Source organism: Bubalus kerabau, chromosome 1 (genome assembly GCF_029407905.1).
Source record: "Bubalus kerabau isolate K-KA32 ecotype Philippines breed swamp buffalo chromosome 1, PCC_UOA_SB_1v2, whole genome shotgun sequence".
Taxonomy (NCBI): Eukaryota; Metazoa; Chordata; class Mammalia; order Artiodactyla; family Bovidae; genus Bubalus; species Bubalus kerabau.
The window spans coordinates 241,375,804-241,399,218 of record NC_073624.1 but is presented as its reverse complement, the minus strand read 5'-3'; the positions used below and the strand labels follow the sequence as shown (position 1 = coordinate 241,399,218).

At 45.9% G+C, this 23,415-nt stretch overlaps 1 protein-coding gene, 2 long non-coding RNA genes, 1 other non-coding gene and 1 pseudogene across 5 annotated transcripts in view; 1 reads left to right on the top strand and 4 right to left on the bottom strand.

Moving 5' to 3' along the window:
- Positions 1 to 22,263, top strand: C1QTNF2 (C1q and TNF related 2). The gene is made up of 3 exons (XM_055561461.1): positions 1 to 46; positions 18,718 to 18,970; positions 21,513 to 22,263. The coding sequence occupies exons 2-3, from the start codon at positions 18,727 to 18,729 to the stop codon at positions 22,124 to 22,126; spliced, it is 858 nt and encodes a 285-aa protein (XP_055417436.1). The 5' UTR covers positions 1 to 46; positions 18,718 to 18,726; the 3' UTR covers positions 22,127 to 22,263.
- On the bottom strand, positions 2,917 to 5,736 carry LOC129631982 (glycine cleavage system H protein, mitochondrial-like; annotated as a pseudogene).
- On the bottom strand, positions 5,826 to 7,696 carry LOC129637361 (uncharacterized). 2 transcript variants are annotated; one of them, XR_008707446.1, is made up of 3 exons: positions 7,071 to 7,696; positions 6,892 to 6,988; positions 5,826 to 5,985 (listed from the first exon to the last, which is right to left on the bottom strand). It is a non-coding gene; the product is annotated as an uncharacterized LOC129637361 (long non-coding RNA). The 2 variants fall into 2 exon arrangements; XR_008707445.1 differs by lacking the exon at positions 5,826 to 5,985 and adding an exon at positions 6,063 to 6,265.
- The window catches only part of LOC129637369 (uncharacterized), a 40,992-nt gene continuing 25,328 nt past the window's right edge, over positions 7,752 to 23,415 (bottom strand). The window contains exon 3 of the long non-coding RNA XR_008707451.1: positions 7,752 to 8,924. This is a non-coding gene — a long non-coding RNA (uncharacterized LOC129637369). The remainder of the gene's footprint in view (positions 8,925 to 23,415) is intronic.
- On the bottom strand, positions 11,577 to 11,679 carry LOC129642481 (U6 spliceosomal RNA). Its single transcript, XR_008709750.1, has one exon. It is a non-coding gene; the product is annotated as a U6 spliceosomal RNA (small nuclear RNA).

Below are 23,415 nucleotides of genomic sequence, written 5' to 3'. Positions count from 1 at the left end.
GCTTCGTGGCTGCAGACGCCCCTGGACGTGGCCGGCGGCGCTGAGGGTAAGTGTCCACACGCGGTCCGTGCGGCCCGCACCTCCGCCACCCTCCGGCAGGGACATTAAGTGCGGGCAGGGATGGGGAGAATACGCAGTGACTGCGGGGGTAGGAAGTGCGAGGGAGGGAACCGCCAACAGCCCCTCTTTGCAGGCCGGGCAACCCACGGATCCCTGGCTCTCGTCCTCTGCCTTATAAATTACAACATGAATGGACATTTACTGAGCGCTTACAGAGCCTGTGGCAGGATCTGTGCTCAGTGGTTTTCTTGATAGTAATGGTAATAGCTCGACCGTTTATGGAGCGCTTATTTTATGCTAGGCCCTGCCAGCATCATTTCCATGACAACACGTTATGCCCACCTGCAGAAGGGGCACCGGGTTCAGAGACAATAATGACTTGCTCAAGTCACACAGCTAGTCGTTGGTGGTAAAAGGATTTGAACCCTGGTAAGTCTGAGCCCAATACCTGAGCTAACGATCATAGTTATGTATTAAGTGCATTATTTCATTGATTCTTGACATTGCATTAATTAAATATATCATACAGATGGGCAAGCTGAGATATGCAACCAGCAAGCTGAGATATGCACTCAGTTCTTCATGAAGCTCTTCACTCTCCCTCCCTGCTGCCTCTCTCCAAGCCTTGTCTTATTTACTTTGTTCTTATTTCTCTTTCTTATTTCTCCATCCCCCCTGCCACCGCCCCTTTCTGGGACTGCTCCTCTCAACTAAACAGCGGCACTGCCCCCCTGCAGCCTCGCAGCTCAGGTCAGTCCTTTGCACAACCTCAGTGCACTCCTCCTCTACCCTTTGACTGAAAAACTGTCCTGCGTGGAATCCTTCAAGGGTCCCCTCCTTAGACTTGCCATCTCCCAGGGACCCCACTGAACCAGCAGCAACTGTCCTATATCTGTCAACCCAAAGCTGATACTCAGTTAGCATTGTTCAAAATCCTCTCTGTTCCTCCATTTCTGCCCTCCCACCTACACAGCTCTCCTCTGATTCATTCTGTTGTCTGGTAATCATATCCATTACGTCCACTTTCAATTGCCCCTCTGCAACCCCTCCACACTTCTCACACCCTCCCTACTGCCCTTCACGCTAATACACCCAGTGCAACACATGCTTCCTTTCTCACCAGATGTCTGACTTCTCCACATTCCCTAGCAGGGACACAACCTTGCCTATCTTCCAATCCTCAAGCCTTAGGGTTACCTTTTGTTTTAAATGACACAAAACTAACAACGTTTATCTTAAGAAATTCACACAGTATATAAAGGTGAAAACTGAAAAGTAAAAACCCACATACTCTTTCCCAATTCTGGGAGGTAACCCCTTTAACAAGATGTGTGTCCTTGCAGAAATTTCATTATATATATAAAATCTGTCTATATATACATACGTACAGATATACATCTCTATTTATCTGTCTTGTTTAACTTAAAAGGCATATTTGACATCCCCTGCTGCAACTTGCTTTTTCGTCTTTCTGTATCTGCATATACTTTGTTCCTGTGTATAGTGTGTCATTACACAAACGAATTTTCTTTCACAAGTCTGGGGCATCTTGAAAGACACTCAGCCTCCATCAGATATTCAGCGAGTTCCCCCAGGAAGTTACTTCTTTCTCTGCACATCCCTCCATTCTTCCCTGTCTTGCTGTTCCTCCTCTCATCTTCACCTGCAGACTGGACATAGATGACTTGGACCTTCTCGGCCACAGTCCCAGGCTCTGATGCTTTCTACTCCCAAATGCTCATTATGGGCAGCACAGTCCCTGTGTTACTCATAGCTTCCCCCACTTTCCCCCAGGTCAAAGGCCTGCCAAGTTGGCACTGCCTCCGTGAGATAAACTGCTGCATAAGTCACATTTCTGTTAATCAAGTTCTAATCTAGGTTTCACTTGTGAAGGGAATTCTATGCCAAATATTTTTTCAAGAAAATAATCTTCCTTTGGATTTGTGCATTGCTGTAACTGGCTTATACCACACACACACACACACACACACACACACACACACACACACAGCTGCCCAGTTAGTTAAGGCTTGGGTTCTGTCCCAGCTTTGACCTGGGAAAAATGAGTTCACTTTTCTGAGCTCTGTATTCTTTCCTGCCAAATGGGGATGACAGAACCAGCCTCTTAGAAGTTTGGGGAAAATGAAAGGAGAAAATGAACATGAGAGCTTTGAAATAGAAACACACAACTTATATGGAGAACACATATGGAGAATACCCTCTTCCTCTAGATCAGGGGTTGCAAACTCATATGCCAACAGGGACCATGCATGATACGTAAGTGAACAGGATGCACAGCATTTAGGAGTGGTGAGGACTGGACACCGAAGAACGTAGGTCCTGGGTATTAGTTTGCTAGGGCTGTCTTAGCAAAGTAACACAACTGGATGGCTTAAACAACAAAAATGTATTTTCTCACAGTTTTGGAAACTAGAAGTCTATGATTAAGATGATCACAGATTTGATTTCTTCCAAGGCCTCTCTCCTTGGCTTGCAGATGCCTACCTTTTGACTGTGACCTCGCATGGTCATCCCTTGGTCTGGGTGTTGTGTCCTAACCTCCTTTTATTATAAAGATATTAGTCATATTGGATTAGGACTCACCAATATGACTTTGACATTAATTACCTCTTTAAAGATCCTGTCTCTAAGTACAGTCCCACTCTGGGTTTCCAGGGGTTAGGACTTCAACACATGAATTTTGGAGAAACACAGTTCAGCCATAATACCTTGTCCAAAAGGCAGTCAATTGGTGCCAAGAGGCAGTCAATTGGTGCCCTGCCAGAATGTTGCCAGGTCCTTCAGATCCTGAAAAACAGCTGGAAATCTTTTTTTGTTTCAAACTAGTTTATTTAGGGGTTCCATTTTCAGTCCTCAATAGATTTTGTGTATTTCTCATATACTTCTTCACTCATTAGTTCATCTATTTCTGAAGGGTTATGGAGTGTCATCTTGATCAGCCAACCATCTTCATAACAAGTTTTTTTAACAAGTCCTGGATGTGCTGCTAGAGCTTCATTAATTTCAGTTACTTCTCCTGATAGAGGAGAAAAGAGTTCCCTAACAGCTTTCACAATTTCCAAAGCACCAAATTCTGGTTTGTTCAATTTTGTCCCCAATTCAGACAGACTACAGTAAACAACATCTCCCAAAACTTCCTGTGCAAAACTGCTGATTGCCACTGATCCAACACCATTTTCTGTTGTTACCCATTCATGTTTTTCTGTGAATTTCCACACTGTCTTCAGAGCGGGGTCCCCAGGACCACGGTGGGCAGGGCACGTTGGGTGCAGAGATGGTGCGCAGGCAACGGACCACAGCCTGGACACTCCGCACCAGCTGCTCACAGTGCCACGTTTGCAGAGCTGCCTGGAAATCTTTTTTTTAACTGAAATACAACTGACTTAGGATATTAGTTTCAAATGTATAACACAGTGATTCAATATTTTTACACACTACAAAATAATCACAATAAATCTAGTTATCATGTTACTATAAAGTTTATTACAATGTTATTGACTATGTTGCCTAGGCTGCACATTACATTTCTGTGACTTATTTATTGTGTAACTGGAATTTTTTATCTCTTACTCTCCTTCACCTATTTCAGCCATGTCTCCTCTGCCTCCCCCCAGCAAACATCTGTTTGTTCTCTGTGTCTATGACTTTGTTTCTGTTTTGTTATGTTTTTCTTTTGTTTTTTAGATTCCACGTGTAAGTGAAAATCATATGGTATTTGTCTTCTCTGGCTTATTTCTTGTGAAATAAAATCCTCTGTGTTCATTCTAGGTCTATCTATGTTGTCACAAATGTCAAGATTTCATTCTTTTTCATGGTTGGTAATATTCTATATCTTCTTTATCCATTTATCTATCAATGGACACTTAGGTTGCTTCCATATTTTGGCTATTGTAAACAGTGCTACAGTGAACCTAAGGGTACACATATCTTTTCAAATTGGTGCTTTTGTTCTCTTCAGATAAATACCTAGAAGTACAATTTCTGGATCATATGGAAGTTCCACTTTTAATTTTATTAGGAACCTCCTTACTGTTATCCACAGTGGCCGCACCAATTTACATTCCTGTCAACAATGTACAAGGGTTCCCTTTTCTCCCCATTCTGTCCAACATTTACATGTTGTCTTTTTGATAACTGCCATTCTGGCAACTGTGAGATGATATTGTGGTTTAGATTTGCATTTCTTTGATGATTAGTGATATTGAGTATCTTTTCATGTGTCTATTGGCCATCTTTGGAAAAATGTCCATTCAGGTCCTCTGTTCATTTTTCATCAGGTTTGTTTTTGTTTGCGTGTTTGTTTTGCTGCTGAGTTGTATGAGTTCTTTGTATATTGTGGATATTAACCCTTTATCAGATATATTGTTTGCAAATATTTTCTCTTGTTCAGTTGGTTGTCTTTTCATTTTGTTGATAGTTTCCTTTGCTATGCAGTAGCTTTTTAATTTGATGTAGTACCATTTGTTTATTTTTACTTTTGTTGCCTGTGGCTGAAGAGACATACTAAAAAAATTTATTGCTCAGAGTGATGTCAAAAAGCATACTACCTATGTTTTCTTCTAGGAGTCTTATGATTGCAAGTCCCACATTTAAGTCTTTAATCAATTTTGAGTTTATTTTTGTATACAGTATGTGAAAGTGGTTCAGTTTCTCAACATCAAGTTTGAAGAGGCTGTCTTTGTCTATTTATATGTTCTTGCCTCCTTGGTCATAGATTAATTGACCATACAAGTATGGGTTTATTTCTGGGCTCTTTATTCTGTTCCATTAATCTAAGTGTCTGTTTTTGTGCCAGAGCCACACTGCAGCTTTGTAGTATTGTTTGCAATCATGGAGCATGATACCTTCAGCTTTGTTCTCCTTTTTCAAGATTGTTTTGACTATTTGGGGTCTTTTGTGTTTCCATGCAAATATTAGAATCATTTGTTCTAATTCTGTGAAAAATGCCATTAGTATTTTGATAGAGATTGCACTGAACCTGTAGATTACCTTGGGTAGTATAGTCATCTTAACAATATTATTTCATCCATGAGCACTATATATCTTTCCATCTGTTTCTGTCATCTTTAATTTCTTTCATCAAAGTCTTATAGTTTTCTAAGTACAAGCCTTTTACCTCCTTGGTTAGATATATTCTGTATTTTACTTTGAAATCTTGATTTTAACATAAAATCTCCCAAATTTTACATTGGCAACAATTTCAAATTGTTTATTTAAAAATAAATAAATGAATGAATGAAAGCACAGTGCAGTCTGTGGTTTGCATAAGGCCATTGATAAGCCAGTTGGTCACCTCTTGTCTAGATTATAACTTCATCAGTGGCAGGACCATCTTCCACAGCTCTCAGCCAGAAGTCCTTGCACATTGCAATCTCAACAAAAAGCTGATCATTGAATGACTAAATTCCAATTTTAGATGCTTGTTTAAAGTAGGGTACACCCATAGAAATCCTGCACCTTTGCATTCATGCCATGCCATAAAATCCCCTCAACTGTTACAACTGCCTTCAATGCTGTTTATCCCAAAGCTCACAACTGTTCAACTCCTCAGAAGGTCACTGTTCTCACCATTTTACAGATGAGGAAACAGCAGACCCAGGTCTGCTCGTTTATCCTTCTCCCATTATCTCTCTCATTGTCTTCAAATTTTATCATTATATCAGAATAATACCATTATTAATATTACTGAGGGCTTATTGTGAGCTATTCACTGAATGATCCTATTTAATATTCACAATTACTCTATAATGAGGTATGAGCAATCAAATTATTCATGGAGACATTCCTAAAGTCCTCAAATAATTCAAACTGATGTAACTCAGTACTCACCTGCTGAAGGATGACAGGTATTTCTGCTTACCCAGTAGAATTTCTGCTCACCTATTAGAATATCCTTGCAAGGTTCTTGACAAATTTTCACATATAAAGTAAAACAATAAATATTTTTATATCATGCTTTTTTTTCAAATTTACTAATTCAAATACGACCATACACATAGCTTTTCCTATTTCACAGACAAGAAAACTGAGAGCTTAAATAACGTAACAGAAGTCAAACAGCTAGAAAATGACTGTTAACCACTTCTTAACCACCAGTTCAGCCATGTGCTCTCAAAGGCTAGCGTTGTGTCACACCTTTAAAGTTACCCTGAATGCCCATCATGGCCTGACTGGAAGTGAGTTCCTGGAAAACAGCAAGCCCAAGGAAGTCAAGGAAAACAGTTTTTTCTCCCGAACCCCTCAGAGTACAGACTTTGTTCCTCTCCCTTAGTTCCTGAATCCTCAAGCATAGTCCCTTCCATACCGTTCCAAGGGATCAACTAGTTCCCAAATTGCCTTCCCCTGCCTCTGTGGGGTCCTGGATGCTCCTCAAGGGAGCCTAGATCAAAGAGAAAGGAGCAAGGCTTGTTTCTCACCTGGTCGCATAGGTATGCCAGTGGGACCCTCAGTATAACCAGACCATGTGCCCTATAAGGGAAGCACCCACATCTTTTCATCTTCAGATCCCCAATGTCTAGGCTCCAACGCAATAAGAATAAGCCACACCATTAGGCATCCTTTCCAAGTCACAGTACCAAGTATCTACATACATGATAGCCCATTTAGTCCTCCTGTCAGTTAATGAGATCAACACTCTGACTGATTCTCCTATTTCTGTTCCGTGGAGCCTGAACCTGCCAGATGAATCAGGGGTAGGGGGCCAAGCCAGACACCCCCGTTCTTCCCTCTTGATGGAATGGCAGGAGTGAAGGCCAAGCCTCCATAGGACTCTCCTTTGGTAGCAAGAGACAGAAAAACAAACTATCTTACCTGAAAATGGATAATTTTTAGGAGAATACAGAGGCTCCAGGTGAAATGCCACAGGACTCATGGAGGAGGTGAGGGTAATTTTTGGTTGATTCAGTTTCTGTTGGTGACAATTTTAAACAAGGTCTGAATTTTTGTATCATGTTTCAACCCCATCATCCAAAATAAAAAAAATCCATCACCTTGTTTGCTTTTCGGAAGGACAGAATAGGCAATGCTTTTATATCTCTTCCCCTATACCAGGCCTTACTCTAGGAAAGTTAAACCCTTATAAAAACCTTCTAAGGTAGGTACCATTATTATCATCCTCATTTTGGAGGGGGGATGAGGATGAGGGAGGGAGCATAAGTAACCCGTAGAAGGACCCACAGCTAGTGGCCAGTGCTGCAAGGGTGAAGTACACACTGGCCTCAAAGACTTAGTGGTAATTAAAGAACGTAAAATGCCTGAACAACTTTTACACTGACTACATGTTGAAATGATGGTATTTGAGATATATAGGGCTAAATACCATGAAAATTAATTTCATCTGCTCCTTTTTATCTTTCTCACCTGGCGGTGAAACCAATTAAAAAGACACATGTGACTCATATCCTCCTCCTATTGGGCAGCCCTTTAGAAGGCCACTTGGACGCAGAACTCAGTAGAAGCTGAACACAGGCCTCTGAACACGTTCGGGCCTTCTCGCCCGTCCTCACACCCTATACATCAGCTGCCTGCTTCTGTCCCTACGGTCTTTGGTCTCCAGGGCAGAGAAAGCTGTGGGTAGCACTGAAACCAGACGGCTTTGGCTTCAGCCGCCTCAGAGTCTGACTCCAACCGCAGCTGAGGTCCCATGTGAAGCAGCCTCGGGCCCAGAGAGCGGGCTGCACGCCCACCACATGTCACGCGCATTGGTGTGGAAGAGATTGGCTCTATCTGTCAGAGACTAGAACTTGGTGGCATACTGCAGTGCCCGCCAGGCTGACTTCCGGTGTGCAGTCAGAGTTCCAGCTGAGGCAAATCTCGCGATATCTGGCTCCTAAGCCTCGTTAGGTCACGCTTTGTCGCTGGACCCTTTTTATTCTCTGCTGCTGCTGCTAAGTCGCTTTAGTTGTGTACGACTCTGTGCTACACTGAGCCAAAAACAGGGGCAGAGGGTGGGAGGAGAAAGCCGCAGATCAGATATTTTCGGAGGTCTCCTGGCAAGTGGGCCCCATGACTTTTAATCCTTTGTGTTTAGACTCGGTGCAGCAGTGTTTCCACATGGGCATCCGTCTCCAGATACGAGGAAAAAGGGGACTGGTTCCGTGAGCCCTGTGGGAGGATCGGCAGCCAGCTCCTCTCTCTTCCCATCGGGCCTCTCTTCAGCTTCTCAGAGAAGCTGTTTCCAATTTGCTTCTTGGAATTCAGGGAGGGCATGGGATGTTTTTCATCATGGAATTTTCACTCCCATCAAAGCGAATTTTCAGCGAGCAAGCCCCACCCCATTCCCACCACCAGCCCTCTTCTTTCAACTGCAAACACAGGGAGAATTGCCCGCCGGGTCAGAGTCCGGTGTCCTCCCCTGAAGCGTCCCGGGGCTTCTGCTGAGAGGTCAGGATGTTGCTGCTGTTAGTTCCGCTGCAGTTGGTGGCAGTTACTGTTTTAAACAAGGCTCTAACTTTTGTATCATGATTTGCTTTCAACTTTGGTTATCTTATTAGATTCTCAGAAGAACCTTGTAAGGCAGCCAGGGTGAGGGTTGTGATGTCCATCTTACAGGTGAGGAAGTGGAGGCCCAACTAAGAGGAAATGACTTTCCCAAAGCCACATGGCCAGTGAGTTACAAAACTAGAACGGGCACCCACCTCTTCTGAATCCAAGACCAGTGGTCTCCTTGGGTTTCCCTCAGTAGCCAAGTGTGGCTTTGTCATCCTTTTGCTCCAGTTGCTCTTTTATTACATACGAGTGACTATTTCATTCAAGGCTGTTGAACAGCTGAGCTGAGCTCTGGGCACTGGTGACATAACAGAGAGCAAGATAGGCAGGGCCTCTATATTCCTGGACCTTCCACTCTAGGGGGAAGACAGAGCAGAAAGTTAATGAGCCAAGAAACAAAAAATATATAATCACAACTTGGGCCAAGTGCTTTGGAAGGAAGAGCAGGGTGGTCTGAGCAAACAGGCAGGGGTGGGCCTCTCTGAGGAGGCGTGAGCCCTGAGACGTGAAGCATGAGGCAGGCAGCTATCTGAAGGCTTCCAAGGGAAGGCAGTTAGGCAGAGTTCAGAGTTCTCTTCAGCTGCTGAACTTTTTACTGTGTCACACTTGGGGCTAGACACTTTGGATACATTAGCTATTATTCTTGCGCAAACTCCATGTGTTGAGTATACTGTTATTCCCTTTGGATAGTTGAGGAAACTAAGTGACTGCTTCCTACAGCTACTAGCACTGAGTGAAACACCACCACCACCTGTCAGTGTGACCTGGTAACCAACAGGTCAAATTTATTTGAGCACAGTTTATATCTTCCAGTCTCCAAGGAAGATTGTGCGCAACTCAGACTCAGCAGCCTCAAGGCCCGGACAAGTGTCTCTGGAGTTTGCACTGGCAGCCACATTCAGGTAGAGGCAGTGAGAGACCCATGTCCCCGCTACTGGCCCTTCTCATGTCACTTTGTGAATAGAGGGCCCTTGGGAATGAAGCAGGGGTTTGTGTCCTGAGGAACATGAACAAGAGCAGGGAGGAGGTCCTGACAGTGGAACTCAGGCCGAGGCCCTTTAGCTCCTACTGTTTTCCTAGAACACATGGCTTTATGATTCATTAACTACTTAACTGAGAGATGAGGAACCCAGGGACTGAGCAAATTAAAACCAGACTGAAGAACTTCATCCAAGTTCAGCACCTCATGATTCCATTTTAGAGGTTGAACCAACTAATATTGTTTTCCCTTCGGCAGGAAAATTACCATGCAGCCTTCCCTGTTCAACTCACACTACCAAGGACAATTTAGGAACTAAGAGAGTTTTTTTTTTAAAGATGAGGAAGGGGACTTCCCTGGTGGTCCAGTGGCTAACGCTCCACACTCCAAATGCAGGGGCCCTGGATTCAATCCCTGGTCAGGGAACTAGATCCCGCATGCTGCAACTAAGACCCAATGTGGCCAAATAAATAAGCAAATAAAAGACAAGGAAGGACCAATACTTTTTTTTTCTTATCAGTTGAACAGATATTTATGGAGGATCTGCCATGTGTAAAATATTCTGCCGGCCTTCTCCCCAGAGGAGGGGTGGAGCCCTGTGCTCTGAGGTGAAAAAGAAGGTGGTGGAACAGAGCTTGCAGACCAAGGGGTGGGTTAGAGCTTGGCCTGAAGGGGAGGGGAGTGTAGGAAGAGAGGGGACTAGCCTGGGTTAGGATGGAAGCAGGGGACCATTTCCTTTAGGTCTGCATCAGGGGTTCCAATATTTGCTCTTTGCAGCCATTGGAGTGAGACTGTCTAGAAAGTGATGTGGCTGAGCTACATTTGTAAATGATCCCTCTGGCTTGGGCAGGCGAATGGCTATCAGGGGAGCAAGAGACCTGGGCGGAGGCACTTGCCAGCTCTAAGCCAGGAATAAGCTGATGGTGTTTGGGGGAGGTGCTTTGTGCACCCTCATCTCTTGGTTCAGCCCCTGGGAACACCCCATTGACATTCCAAAGGGGCATCCCAATGGTGGGATGTCAGGGCTCAGGAGACTGCTCCTAATCACCTTGGCTAAGCCACATATGGGCCTCTCAGAAGACAGGAGTTTCCCGCAAATGTCAATCTCAAATATCCAGAGGGAGAAAAAGCATCACTTTTACATTTTCCAAATCATGTATTTTATATATGTGTGTATGTTTGGCATGTGTGTCTGTGTTTGAAATGATATAATAAAAAGATATCAAAGAAATTTCTCTATTGCTGTGCGTGGCTTTGGCCTGTGCTTGCTATGATTTGGGATATTTAGGAAGAAAAATCCAAGAAATGCTGACATAATGGAAAGCATTTGGGCATTAGGGTCAGCCAAACCCAAATTCAAATATAACTTCTGCCACCAGCTAGTTGTATAAACACGAGCAAATTCGCCTCTCTGAGCTCAGTTTCCTCTTCTATAAATCAGAGAGGGGGAAAAAAGAAATAGCAGAGAAGGAAACAAGGTGTAGTACATTACACATCGTCTCCAGAGCCCGTCAGACTTGGGTTCAAATATTCTCCCCAGAACTCAAATTGTGTGATTTGGGGTAAATCATTTCACTTCTCAGAGCCTCTGTTTCTTCTGATGAAAAGTGAGACAGTAAGTTTACTGCTTTGTAGGGCTTATTGTAAACTTCAAATAAAATAATCCCAGTAAAGAGCTTTGCACAGTGCCAGGAACTTTTTAGGTGTCCAGTTAAGTCAGTTTGCCTATGTCTTAGTTTCCCTGTCTGTAACCAATCAGGTTGGATTGGATGGTCCCTTGGGGCTCTCCTCAAGTTTGTAATTCTAAATTTTTAAAATATATTTATGTTTAATTGGAGGATAACTGCTTTACAATGTTGTGTTAGTTTCTGCCATACATCAACATGAATCAGCCATAGGTACCCATATGTCCCCTCCCTCTTGAACCTCCCTCCCACCTCCCACCCCATCCCTCCCCTCTAGCTTGTCACAGAGCACTGGGTTGAGCTCCCCGTGTCATACAGTAAATTCCCGCTGGCTATATATTTTTAAAAATAGGGAACACTTCATAGATTTGCATGTCATCCTTGTGCAGGGGCCATGCTAATCTTCTCCCTATAGTTCCAATTTTAGTATATTTGCTGCCAAAGCGAGCACCTATATTTATTTTTAAAACTCAGCAAGAGTTCACTTGTCTGGATGCCTGGGCACTTGTCCATTCTCCACGCACTTACCCCTAGTTTTTTCACCACTGTTGTGTGGAGAGTAGGCTGGGAGCAGGGCTGTGTAGAGCTGGTTGTTTTGGAGGTGTCCCAGAGGGAAGGAAACTCTCCTCTCCTTCCCTCTGGGTTTGGAGTCAGAACCTAGTCTCCCCGCCTCTATTTCCAAAACAGTTGCTGGCTGGAGCTGCAGGAACCTTCAGGCTCCAGCTCAGAGAAATCCCTTCCTCCCTTTGAGTTCCAGAGCCCCACGCCTCCACCCAGCCCCTGGGGCCTGCCCTGGGCCAGCTTCACTGAGCCAGATCCCCTGCTGTCCACAGAGGCTGGAGAGCGCAGACCTTGCTCCCTCTTGCCAGGCTTGTGTGTCCAGAGTAGAGATGAGAAGCAAGAGGGGAGCCAACCCAAAGCACAGGGTTCCCCTTTCACCTTTCTCTCTCTCCTCTTGCCTTCTCTCTTTCCTGCCTGTCTTGCAGACTCTCATCTGCCTGGAAGACTTGCTCCCACCTGCTTCCTTCCTTCTTTGCTCCTTCCCTCGTCCAAAATATTTGCAGGTTGTAACTTTCCAAATTATTTCAAATCTGCTTTGAGAAGTGGGTTTCTCTTCTGGGGTCCCAGATGTGTCCCAGCTCACAGGTAACACTAAGACTAGTTTTGCAAGACTCTCGTCAAGCAAACAAGAGAAAGAGATGGAGATTCCTGGAGCCTGGGGAATCTAGGACACAGTTTTCCAAAAGTACATCAAACATGTAAGCTTCCACCCCGTTTCCTAAGTCTGCCTCCCATCTCTACCAGTAACTACACAGCCCATGTTGAGCACAGGAGACACCAGAAGACAGCAGCTTAATTAAACTGCCCCTTAATTTTTGCCTCCCTCTGCTCTTTTATAGGGATTTCCCTATAGCTCAGATGGTAAGGAATCTGCCTGCAATGCAGGAGACCCAGATTTAATCCCTGGGTCAGGGAGATGCCCTGGAAAAGGAAATGGCAACCCACTCCAGTATTCTTAGGTACTATAACGCTCCTCTATAGGGTTTCCCAGGTGGCGCTAGTGGTAAAGAACTCGCCTGGCAATCCAGGAGACATAAGAGTTTGATCCCCGGGGTCGGAAGATCCCTTGGAGGAGGGCATGGCAACCCACTCGAGTATTCTTGCCTGAAGACTCCCATGGACAGAGGAGCCTGAAGGGCTCCAGTCCACAGGATCAAAGAGTCAGACACAACTGAAGTAACTTAGCACGCATGCCCCTTTATAATTTAGCCAGTGAAGGTGTTGCAGAAACCAGTACTCGAGAAACCAAGCACCACACTTGGAGAGTTGGAGAACTCAGGTTTATCATGCTGGAGGGTCCAGAGGAGTTAACACTCCAAGCTCTGAACCCCGAACAAAGGGGTTACAGAGGTTTTTATACATGGACAGGCATGATTAAGCAGGTTTTCGGGTTTGCAGGGGTTAGGGCGATGGCAAAGAGCAGGACAAGGGTGAGTGAGATAAGCTCCAGTTCCTAGTATTGTGAGTCCCCACTTTCTGAGACCTACATGATCTAGACTTTGCAAGGAGCAAGTTGAGTTACAGAGGCAGAAGGAGAAGGAGGTAAAATTTTAACTTTTCCTCTTCAAAGGTGCTCCCCTGGCAGTCTACTCCCAGGTAATCTGCTCTTCAATCATCATTCAAAGGTGAGGCTTCCTCCTGTCCCGCAGTGGAGCTGTGATGCTGGCTGGGACACCTTAGCTCACCTCTTTCCAGGTTGAAGGAAGGAGCAGAAGAAGCACTAATTGGACAGATGGTTCCTGTTTCATGGCTGAGACAGGGCTAAGCTCCTCTGGACCCGGCAGACACGGATGATGTCTCTTTCTTGGGTGTACCTTCTGTGGGCGTTCCCAAGTTAAGCCCTCTGACTGTAACAACTGTGAAGCAGTCCATCACACTTTCATTTTGCAGGCAAGTCCAGGCTTCTCATTTTCAGATAACCCTGCATGATTATCCCTTCTGGGCCCCTCACTTCCTGTCCTGGTCCCTCTGGCCCAGGCTGGCTCCTACTGCAGAATGTCTGGTACCTTCTATGTACCAAGGAGGGTGAGAAGGCAGTCTGCTCCCTCCCTGCACCCCAGAGAGCTCTCTTCCTCCTTCCATTCGGCAGGCAGCTGCTCTCCCAACGGCCAACTTGGCATGCAGTCCTCAGATGTATGTCCACAGCTCTCCCGCTCCCAGCCTCAAGAGTGGCACTTTAAAAATATATATATTTACTTATTTGGTTGTTCCAGGTCTTTGTTGTGGCTTGCGAGATCTTTAGTTGCAGTATGTGAACTCTTAGCTGCAGCATGTGGGATCTAGTTCCCTGACCAGGGATCCAACCTGAGCCCCCTGCATTGGGAGAATAGTATCTTAGCCATTAGACCACCAGGGAATTCCCAAAGATTGCCTTTTAAAATCCAAGAGTACCCAGAGTCATGGAATGAGCTCTCAAAACTGTTCCTTTAGATTTCCCTGGTGGTTCAGTGGTTAAGAATCTGCTTGTCAATGCAGGGGTCACGGGTTTGATCCCTGGTTCAGGAATATCCCTCATGCCATGGGGCAGCTAAGCTCCTGCACCACAGCTACTGAGCATGAACTCTAGAGCCACAACTCCTGAACCTGCTCCACAACAAGAGAAGCCATCACAATGAGAAGCCTGTGAACTGCAATTAGAGAGTTGTCCCAGCTCGCTGTGACTACAGTAAGCCTGTGCATAGCAATGAAGACCCAGTGCAGCCAAAAATAAGTAAATAAATAAAAAGAAAGAAAAAGAACTTTAAAAACAAAACAACAAAAAAGGCTCCTCCTTTGTCAGTTCTTCACTTTGGCCTGACCCCTCGATTGAGCATACAATATGTCCTCGCATATGTCCTGGTGCCCAGATGAAAATATGGATTTTTAACACTCTTTCTATCACCCACTAAGTCTTTCTTTGCATCGTCTCCAAATGACTAGATCCCCAGAGCTAACTTGCGCCCTTGTTGAGTCCCTTTCCTCACATCGGGCCACAGGCCTTCCTTGCACCCCAGCAGATGCTCTATCCCAGGGTGTCTGGCACCATAGTCCTGTCTGGGGGTCTCCAAGGTTTCCAAATTGCACAAAATTTCATAAGAATGAGTGTGCACTGCCACAGATGACAGTGTTCTTCATTGAAAAGGGATATTAGGAAGGGGTATGGAGACATGAAAGATATACTGTCAGCAAACTGAAACCTTTTTTCTTTACTTAGTTAAGATTACAGAAATTGAAAAGATAATAACTTTGTTACTACATGTTATTTAAGGCAGTGTCTGGTTCTAAATCATTTCTCCCTGGCCAGGGACGCTTCTTCTCTGAGGTCCAGAGAAGGAAAGTGACTGGTGCAAAGTCACCAGGTTGGTGAGCACAGAGCTGAAACTAGAGCAGCTCCCCGAGTCCCAGCATCATCTCCACTCCTCTTCCCGGCAGGGGAGGCCTGGTCGTCTCTCCTCCTCATGTGTTCCCAGGGTTAAAGATTTGGAGGGGCCAAGAGGAGGGGCAGAGTCAGCCTGTGTCCAGAGCAAGCGCAGAGGTCTGGACAGGCTCCCAGGCCCCTGGCAAAGCAGGATGCGAAGGGAGACTGAGGGCCCAGGAGGGAAGTGTGAGCCTTGACAGTGAGACCTGAGCAGTGTTTCAACTTTACTGCCAGCCCTATGGCTGCAGGAAGCCCTCTCATGCTTGAAGGCTCTAATGAAGTGGTCGAAGGTTATGTGGGAACAGAGAAGCCAGCAAGGCTTTGCATCTGTTAAGAGAGGGCAGAGTGGAGTCTGAGAGTCTCAGTCAGCATCAGAGGTGAAAGGACCTTAGAAATCATCTAGTCTGTATGTGTGCTAAGTTGCTTCAGTTGTGTCCAACTCTTGTGACCCCCACCATGGACTGTAGCCTGTCAGACTCCTTGGTTCAAGGGATTCTCCAGGAAAGAATACTGGAGTGGGTTGCCGTGCCTTCCTCCAGAGAATTGTCCTGACCAGGGATCAAACCCGTGTTTCTGGTGTCTCCTGCCTTGGCAGGTGGGTTATTTACCACTAGCGCCACCTGGGAAGCCCAAGTTGCAGTCAAATGGGTCCCTGGACCACCACCTTCAGCATGCCTCAAAGTACCTCAAATCCTCCAGCCCCAACACAGACCTACTGAACCGCAAACTCTGGGGGTTGGGCCCAGAAATCTGGGTTTAGACAAGCCCTCCAGTTGAATCTGATGCACACTCAACCCCTTATTTTTGGTAGATTTTTTAAAATGTTTTATTTTTATTTTTGGCTGTGCTGAGTCTTCATTGCTGAGTGTGGACTTTCTCTAGTTGTGCCTTTTGAAGTGTGTCCCTTATGAGAAAAGACCCTGGGGCCGAGGACAATTTTATTTCAGAGAGATGCACTGAGTTCTGGGTCTTCCTCAGTGATTAAAGCATGAAGGCCTAAAGATGGATGGTGTTTGCCGAGTCACACAGGAAGAGGAAGGGCTGGTCCCCCAGGGTGTCTGGGAAGGTCACCTCCTTGGTACACAGGCTTCGCATTTTCTGGCTTATCATGTTTTCGAACATGGGATCTAGGGCGTGCCGGCTTCAGTAGCTGTGGCACATGGGCTCAGTAGTTGCTGCTTGAAAGCTCTAGAGCCCAGTCTCAGTAGCTATGGCCCACGGGCTTAGTTACCCTATGTCATGTAGAGTCTTCCTAGACCAAGGATTGAACCCACATCCCCTGCTTTGGCAGGCAGACTCTTAACCACTGGACCACCAGGGAAGTCCTCCAATCCCTTATGTTTCAGGGCATAGAAACTGAGGCCCAGAAAGGGAAAAGGGCTTACCTAAATTCACAAAGCCAGCTACCACTTCAGAGCCCATCCTAGAGGCAGAAAGTCTTGCTTAGAATATTCTCCCTCCTAGGGAGAATATTTCATTCCTAGGAGAGAGGCTATTCATTGCAAAGTGACTGAGTCAGTTTGTTACAAGATCTTGAACAAGTGGCTTATTTCTGCTTTGGGCCTTTGCTTTGGCATCTTCCCGGAGAGGGGCTGGGGTAGATAATCTCTGGTCATGTAACACTCTGGTCTCTGGTGTGATCATGTCGCCACTGTCCCAGCCTTAAGAACATGGCATGAAATTAAGACTTGTTGAGACTTGCAAAGTGTCCCCCAAAATTACATCCCACACTTCTTATCCAGGAAGCTATTGTAGGAGAGTGAAAAAAATAAAATAAAAGGAAGGCATGGATTTGTAAAGTGAAATAAAGTCATTTAGTGGTGTCCGACTCTTTGCGACCCCATGGACTGTAGCCTATCAGGCTCCTCCATGCATGGGATTCTCCAGGAGGAATACTGGAGTGGGTTGCCATTTCCTTCTCCAGGAGATCTTCCCAACCCAGGGATTGGACCCAGGTCTCCCACATTGTAGGCAGACACTTTACCGTCTGAGCCACCAGGGAAGTCCAAAGCAGGAGATAAAACACAGGAGAGAGACAAAGAGAATCACCATGATGGTTATAAAGGAAAATCCTGGGCTGTAAAGTGTGTACACAGTTGGAACGGGAGGAGGGAGGGCTCTGGGACTTATGTCTTCAGGAAAATAAATGGGAGAGGTAAATTATCTGATATATTTGATAATGTACAAATTAGTGATGTAGAAAACTAAGCAAATAAAATTATTAATATCTCCAGTAAGAAAAGTGTATATAACAAAGGAAGTATAATTATAGTATGGTGCTTAGCTTAGCAGTAAATAATAGTTATAATACTTCAAAGAGTGAATTTTGGTTTAGTCAAAAATTATGTTTAAACAGCATGAGGGAGAAAACAGGGTGATGCAAGAGGGCTGAATCCTCATCTGTCATAATAGGAATTCAAAAGGCAATGTCTGAAATTGATGGGACCTGCCTGGTGGTTCAGTGACTGGGACTCTGAGCTTTCACTGCAAGGGGCACAGGTTCAGTCCCTGGTGAGGGAACTAGAATCCTGCATGCTGCATAGCACAGTACAAAAAAATAAAAAAGAAAACAACAAACATCTTTAAAACAGATAAAAATAAGCTACGTAAGCATATTATCTTTTAATGTCAATAAATTCCAGAAGAAATAGCCAAAAGAGTTTGGGCGAGGGGAGAGGGTTGATGTGGAGGATGGGTAGTGCTGAAGATCACACAGGGTTTTTCATTATAAGCTTTATGTTATTACTTGACTTTATAACAATGTGAGTATATCATTTTTATTATTCTTTAAATGAAAACAAAAACAGTGTAGCCTGGAGCAAAGCACACGAGCTCTGGATCTTCATGGCCTCATTCAAATCCCAGCCTTGCCACAATAATTGCCTGCCTTAGTCACCTTGTGAACTTCTCTGAGCTCCCTTTCCTCCTCATATATATTCGGTTAGGATGCTATGAGATTAAGTAACGTGTGGAAAGCTCCTGGCCCAGGCCTGGTACACAGGGAGCCCTCAGCAGAAGAGCTGTGCCCATCGTCTGCCAGTGCTGCTCAGGCTTGCGGCACCAACACTCAGAACTGATACCTCACTTCTCACCCGCTAATGTGCTGCCCCGAATCCTCTAGCATAGTTACAAATCACCACCAGCAGTCTGAAGTATCTCTGCCCTTGTAACTTTCCCTTCAGGCCACATATTTGAATGAAACCATGGATCGATTCTCTCCATCCACAGCTCGTCCCTGTCAGCGGTCACTGGGCTCAGTCCTGCCACTCCAGAGCATGAGGATGTGAGGACAAGTGCCTCCCTCATCCAGGACCCCTCCAAAGTGTATTCTGAGTCCATGACTCGGCTCATCCAGAGACGTCCGGGTGTGGGAACACTGTCCGGCTACTTGCGTGTGACGTGGAAGAGTGGGAGGAGCAGCAGTATAACCGTGTCTCTCCCAGGTGCCCTCTCCTTCTCTGGACGACTGACCTCCAGTTAGCTCCGTGGCCAGACTCACCTACTCACAGCTCTCTTGCCTCCCACAGGTGGCCACCATGATCCCCTGGGTGCTCCTGGCCTGTGCCCTTCCTTGTGCAGCCGACCCACTGCTGGCTGCCTTTGCCCGTAGAGACTTCCAGAAGGGCTCCCCTCAACTCATCTGCAGCATGCCTGGCCCCCAGGGTCCACCCGGCCCCCCAGGAGCCCCAGGGCCCTCAGGAATGGTGGGAAGAATGGGCTTTCCAGGCAGAGATGGCCAGGATGGCCAGGACGGGGACCGAGGGGAGAGCGGAGAGGAAGGTAAGAAGCCCAGTCCCTGTCCCTCCTGTTCCCACCCGTTGATAACATCTGACTCAAAAGGGGTTTGCAAAGTTATGAAAACTAATATATATGAATCTTATTTCCTTATAAACCAAACTAATGTCTCTTTGAAAAACAGAGTAGGAATTATCTGGCATTCCAGTGTTTAGGACTTTCCACTTCAGGGGGCACGAGTTCAATCCCTAGTTGGTGAACTAAGATCCCATACATGGCACAGTGCAGCCAAAAAAAAATTTTTTAATTAAAAAAAAAAAAAGGTGTATTCTCTGGAAAGGAACAATGAGGCTCAGATTTCCTGTCCCTACCCCTGCTGCACTGTTGATTTGCTCAGTGACTGTAAGCAAGTCTCCTGAAATAGTACTCAGAACTCTCTAGGTTGCAAGAGACAGAAACCCAATTTAAATAAATAAATAAATAAAAATTTAAAAAGAAACCCAACTTATAGCCCCAAATGGAATTTATTGGCTCATACAACTAGAAAGCCTGAGAGCCAAGCTTCAGGAATAGCTGCATCCAGGAGCTCAAATATTGTCAAGGTTTTGCTTCTCTGTATATTGGCTTGGTTCTCACAAAGGTTGGAATTTATGAAATGCCCACTTGATCCATAGAGCAGTTCTCAGGATGACTGATTCTTCTTGATCACATATTCATTCTGAACCAATCACTTGGACCATAGAGGTGAGGTACCACCATTCACCAGGACTGGGTCAAGTGCCCACCCCTGGGCGTGAGTGTGCCTTGTGTGTGTGGTGAGCGCAGCTGATCACTGTGACTGACAGCCTCACTAGGACCACATTAAGCAGTGAACAGCAGTTTTCCAAAGGAAGGGGTCCCAGGCAGACAACAGACCCACTGGAGACTGCCCACTCCACCGCAGCGTCCTCCTGTCATCCCACAAAGGTGAGCACTGTCAGCCGGTTAATGCATGTCTTGCCTGGTCCCTTTCTGTGTATTTACATATATGTATACTAATACCAAACGTTGCCAAGTACTTAGCATAAGCGATCTGTTCCTGAAAACTAGATGTTCAGTGAGAAAATGCTGTTTGGGAATTTATTTCCCAATTACTCAAAATAGGAAAAATTTAAATGCATTACACATTAACCCAAAACTCTAAATCACACACACACAAAAAGGCCTGCATATATACATATGAGAAGCAAAGCACCTTGTTAGGATGTAAAATATCTGCAGCATTACTTGCTGATCACCCGGTTCATAGGGTGGTTAACGGACCCTTGCTTTGTGAGCAGTGATGCTAAGACACTGCTTACACCTGGCAACCTCCAGCCGCAGGCTTCTTAATTGACATCCAACGTGTTTCCCTGATGGCTCAGCGGGTAAGAATACACTGGCAATTCAGGAGACACAGGAGACCCAGATTCAACCCCTGGATCGGGAAGATCCCCTGAGGAGGGTCTGGGAACTCACTCTAGTATTCTTGCCTGGAAAATCCCCATGGACAGAGGAGCCTGGCAGGCTATAGTCCAAAGGGTCGCAAAGAGTCGGACATGACTAAGCATAAACATGCTTTCCAAAACATCTGCCCACCCCCCAGCTCTGCCAGCCTGCCAACTGTTTCAATTAACCATTGTGTTTGGATATGACTCCAGTTACCCGTACATTTTGTTTAAAATGTAAAATGTTGTATTGAGTTTGGGGTCGTAAATACAAATGTTTTTATATAATCATCAGCCAAAAATACTGTGTTGAGAGAAATGCACAGTATTAGAATATAGGAATTAAAAACCCAGAGGTGTTCTGCAGGCAACATTACCATGGAAATGTTCTGCAGGATACACCAACTGTATACATCTAGTGAATGGTTACTAGGTGCCAGGCACTCAAATGTGCAAATGGGCATTGTGGTTTTCTTTGAACAAAAAAGAGTTTCTGCCACCTTCTTTTTCCACTTAACAGTATATTTTAGAGAAGTTTTCATATGGTATGTGTAAATCTGTGTCATTTTTTTTTAAACTCCTACAGATAATTGCATATAAGGGATGAACCATAATTTTTCTCATCTCCCTTTGGATAAGCATTTAATTGTTCCTAGTTTTTGTTATTGTAAGCAATGCTGCTGTAAAAACCCATGCCCACGTGGGCAGGGATCTCAGGCACTGGTCAAGGATTTCACTAAGGTCAATGCTTTGAAGTCAAGAGGCTTCTTACAATTCTTGTCTCAACCCATTATTAGCACAGCCTGGGGAAGGGCTGACCTGGCAGACAAACCAGACTCTTCCTTCAAAGGCAGGACAAGGGAAGGTCGTGAATTGTGACAAGTTATCTTTGCCCCAATCTACATGATTCTGGAAGGTGCATATTACCATTCCCACTTTCCAGATAAGATGGGAGAAATGCCCCTGGTAATGTCATAATTTGCATCCATTTCTGTGTGACTGCACAGACTGTGTTCTTTCCTTTACCCAAAGCCTTGTGTTCCAAGGATGGAAAGCCAAAGCCAGCCCTCTGCCTAGTTCTCTGCAGTCCCCTCCATGACACCAGCTGTTCTGTCTTCCAGGTTCACCTGGCCGGACAGGTAATCGGGGGAAGCCAGGCCCGAAGGGCAAAGCTGGGGCCATTGGGCAGGCTGGCCCACGTGGCCCCAAAGGGGTCAGCGGTGCCCCGGGCAAGCACGGCACACCCGGCAAGAAGGGGCCCAAGGGCAAGAAGGGGGAGCCGGGCCTCCCGGGGCCTTGCAGCTGCGGCAGCAGCCACGCCAAGTCGGCCTTCTCCGTGGCAGTGACCAAGAGCTATCCGCGGGAGCGGCTGCCCATCAAATTCGACAAGATACTAATGAACGAGGGTGGACACTACAATGCTTCCAGTGGCAAGTTCGTCTGCGGTGTGCCAGGCATCTACTACTTCACCTACGACATCACGCTGGCCAACAAGCACCTGGCCATCGGCCTGGTACACAACGGCCAGTATCGCATCCGGACCTTCGACGCCAACACGGGCAACCACGATGTGGCCTCGGGTTCCACCATCCTGGCGCTCAGGCAGGGGGACGAGGTCTGGCTGCAGATCTTCTACTCTGAGCAGAATGGGCTCTTCTATGACCCATACTGGACTGACAGCCTCTTCACGGGCTTCCTCATCTATGCCGACCAGGACAACCCCAGTGAGGTGTAGACGGGACAGTGCTGGGTCTCCCAGCTGCTCTTGGACTTGGGCTTCCAGCACAAGACCCCTAAACTGTTGGGAGCTGGAAGTCAGGATCATCTAACCTCAGGCCAACCTCCTCCACCCCTTTTTCCTCCATCATTAAATCCAAGCTTTTTTATTCATTCTTCTATCTATCCATTTGCTAATTTTCTTAATAGGCACGATGTGAAAGGCACTGCGCTACACTCCAGAAGGTACCTCAGTGAACAAGACAGAGCAAGGTTCTCTCCTCATGGGGCTTACATTCTAATGGGAGAAACAATTTACAAACAAAACAACAAATAGTGTAATTATTGTACCAGGACGGGAAGGCACGTGCTGCGGTGAAGAGCCATAGAACAGGAGACAGGGAAGTGGGTGAAATTATTTTTTTTAAAGATATTGTCTTTTGGGGTTTATTTACATAAAATCTGGGCTTCCCTGGTGGCTCAGGTGGTAGAGAATCTGCCTGCAATGCAGGGGGCCCGGGTTTGATCCCTAGGTCGGGAAGATCCCCTGGAGGAGAGTATGGCAACCCACTCCAGTATTCTTGCCTGGAGAATCCCAAGAACAGAGGAGCCTGGCGGGCTACAGTCCATGGGGTCACAAAGAGTTGGACATGACTGAAGCGACTTAGCATGCACATAAAGTCTACATATCTTAAATGGACAGCTCAGTGAATTTTCATGTATTCACACACCTTGTCACTTTCGTGTAGATCAAGTACAGAATATCACCAGCTCCCCAACTCCTCAAGGCAATCTGAAGTCCCCTCCACATCAGTACACAAAGAGGTTAATTTTTAAGCTGGGCCCTGAAGCTCGAGCTATGGCAAGACAAAAGGGGGGAGGGTTGTCCTGGCAGAAGGAGCAGCCCCGCTGCAGGAAAGAGCTTGGCCTATCCGAGGAACCAGATGAAGGCCAGAGGGATGAGTGAGTGAGAAAGGAGACAAGGACAAGAGATGCAAAGCTGGAAGTTTATGCAGAACCTCACAGGCCACGGCAAAGAGTTCATTCTACAGTCAGATAGGGATGACCTTGAGTCTGTTCCAGCATGAGTCAAGTCAACGTCATACTTAAGTGCTTCATTATCAGTTACAAATCAGCCCCAGGCCCACTTCTCCCTCAGTGGGGTACACAGGGTACGCCAGCCTGTCTGAGAACCACCGGGCAGACGTGAGGAGCCTATAGATGAATCTTGCCCCTAGCCCAGGGGTTTCCAGCGTGCAGGGATCTGAGAGGCTGGTGCTGAGAAGGCCCCCTTCCCTGCCAGGTTGG

Bases quoted from the DNA above. Each gene is read 5' to 3' on its own strand.
- C1QTNF2 (XM_055561461.1), top strand. From the start codon at position 18,727: ATGATCCCCTGGGTGCTCCTGGCCTGTGCCCTTCCTTGTGCAGCCGAC. The intron at 18,971-21,512 runs GTAAGAAGCCCA...TCTGTCTTCCAG, and splicing joins AGGGGAGAGCGGAGAGGAAG to GTTCACCTGGCCGGACAGGT.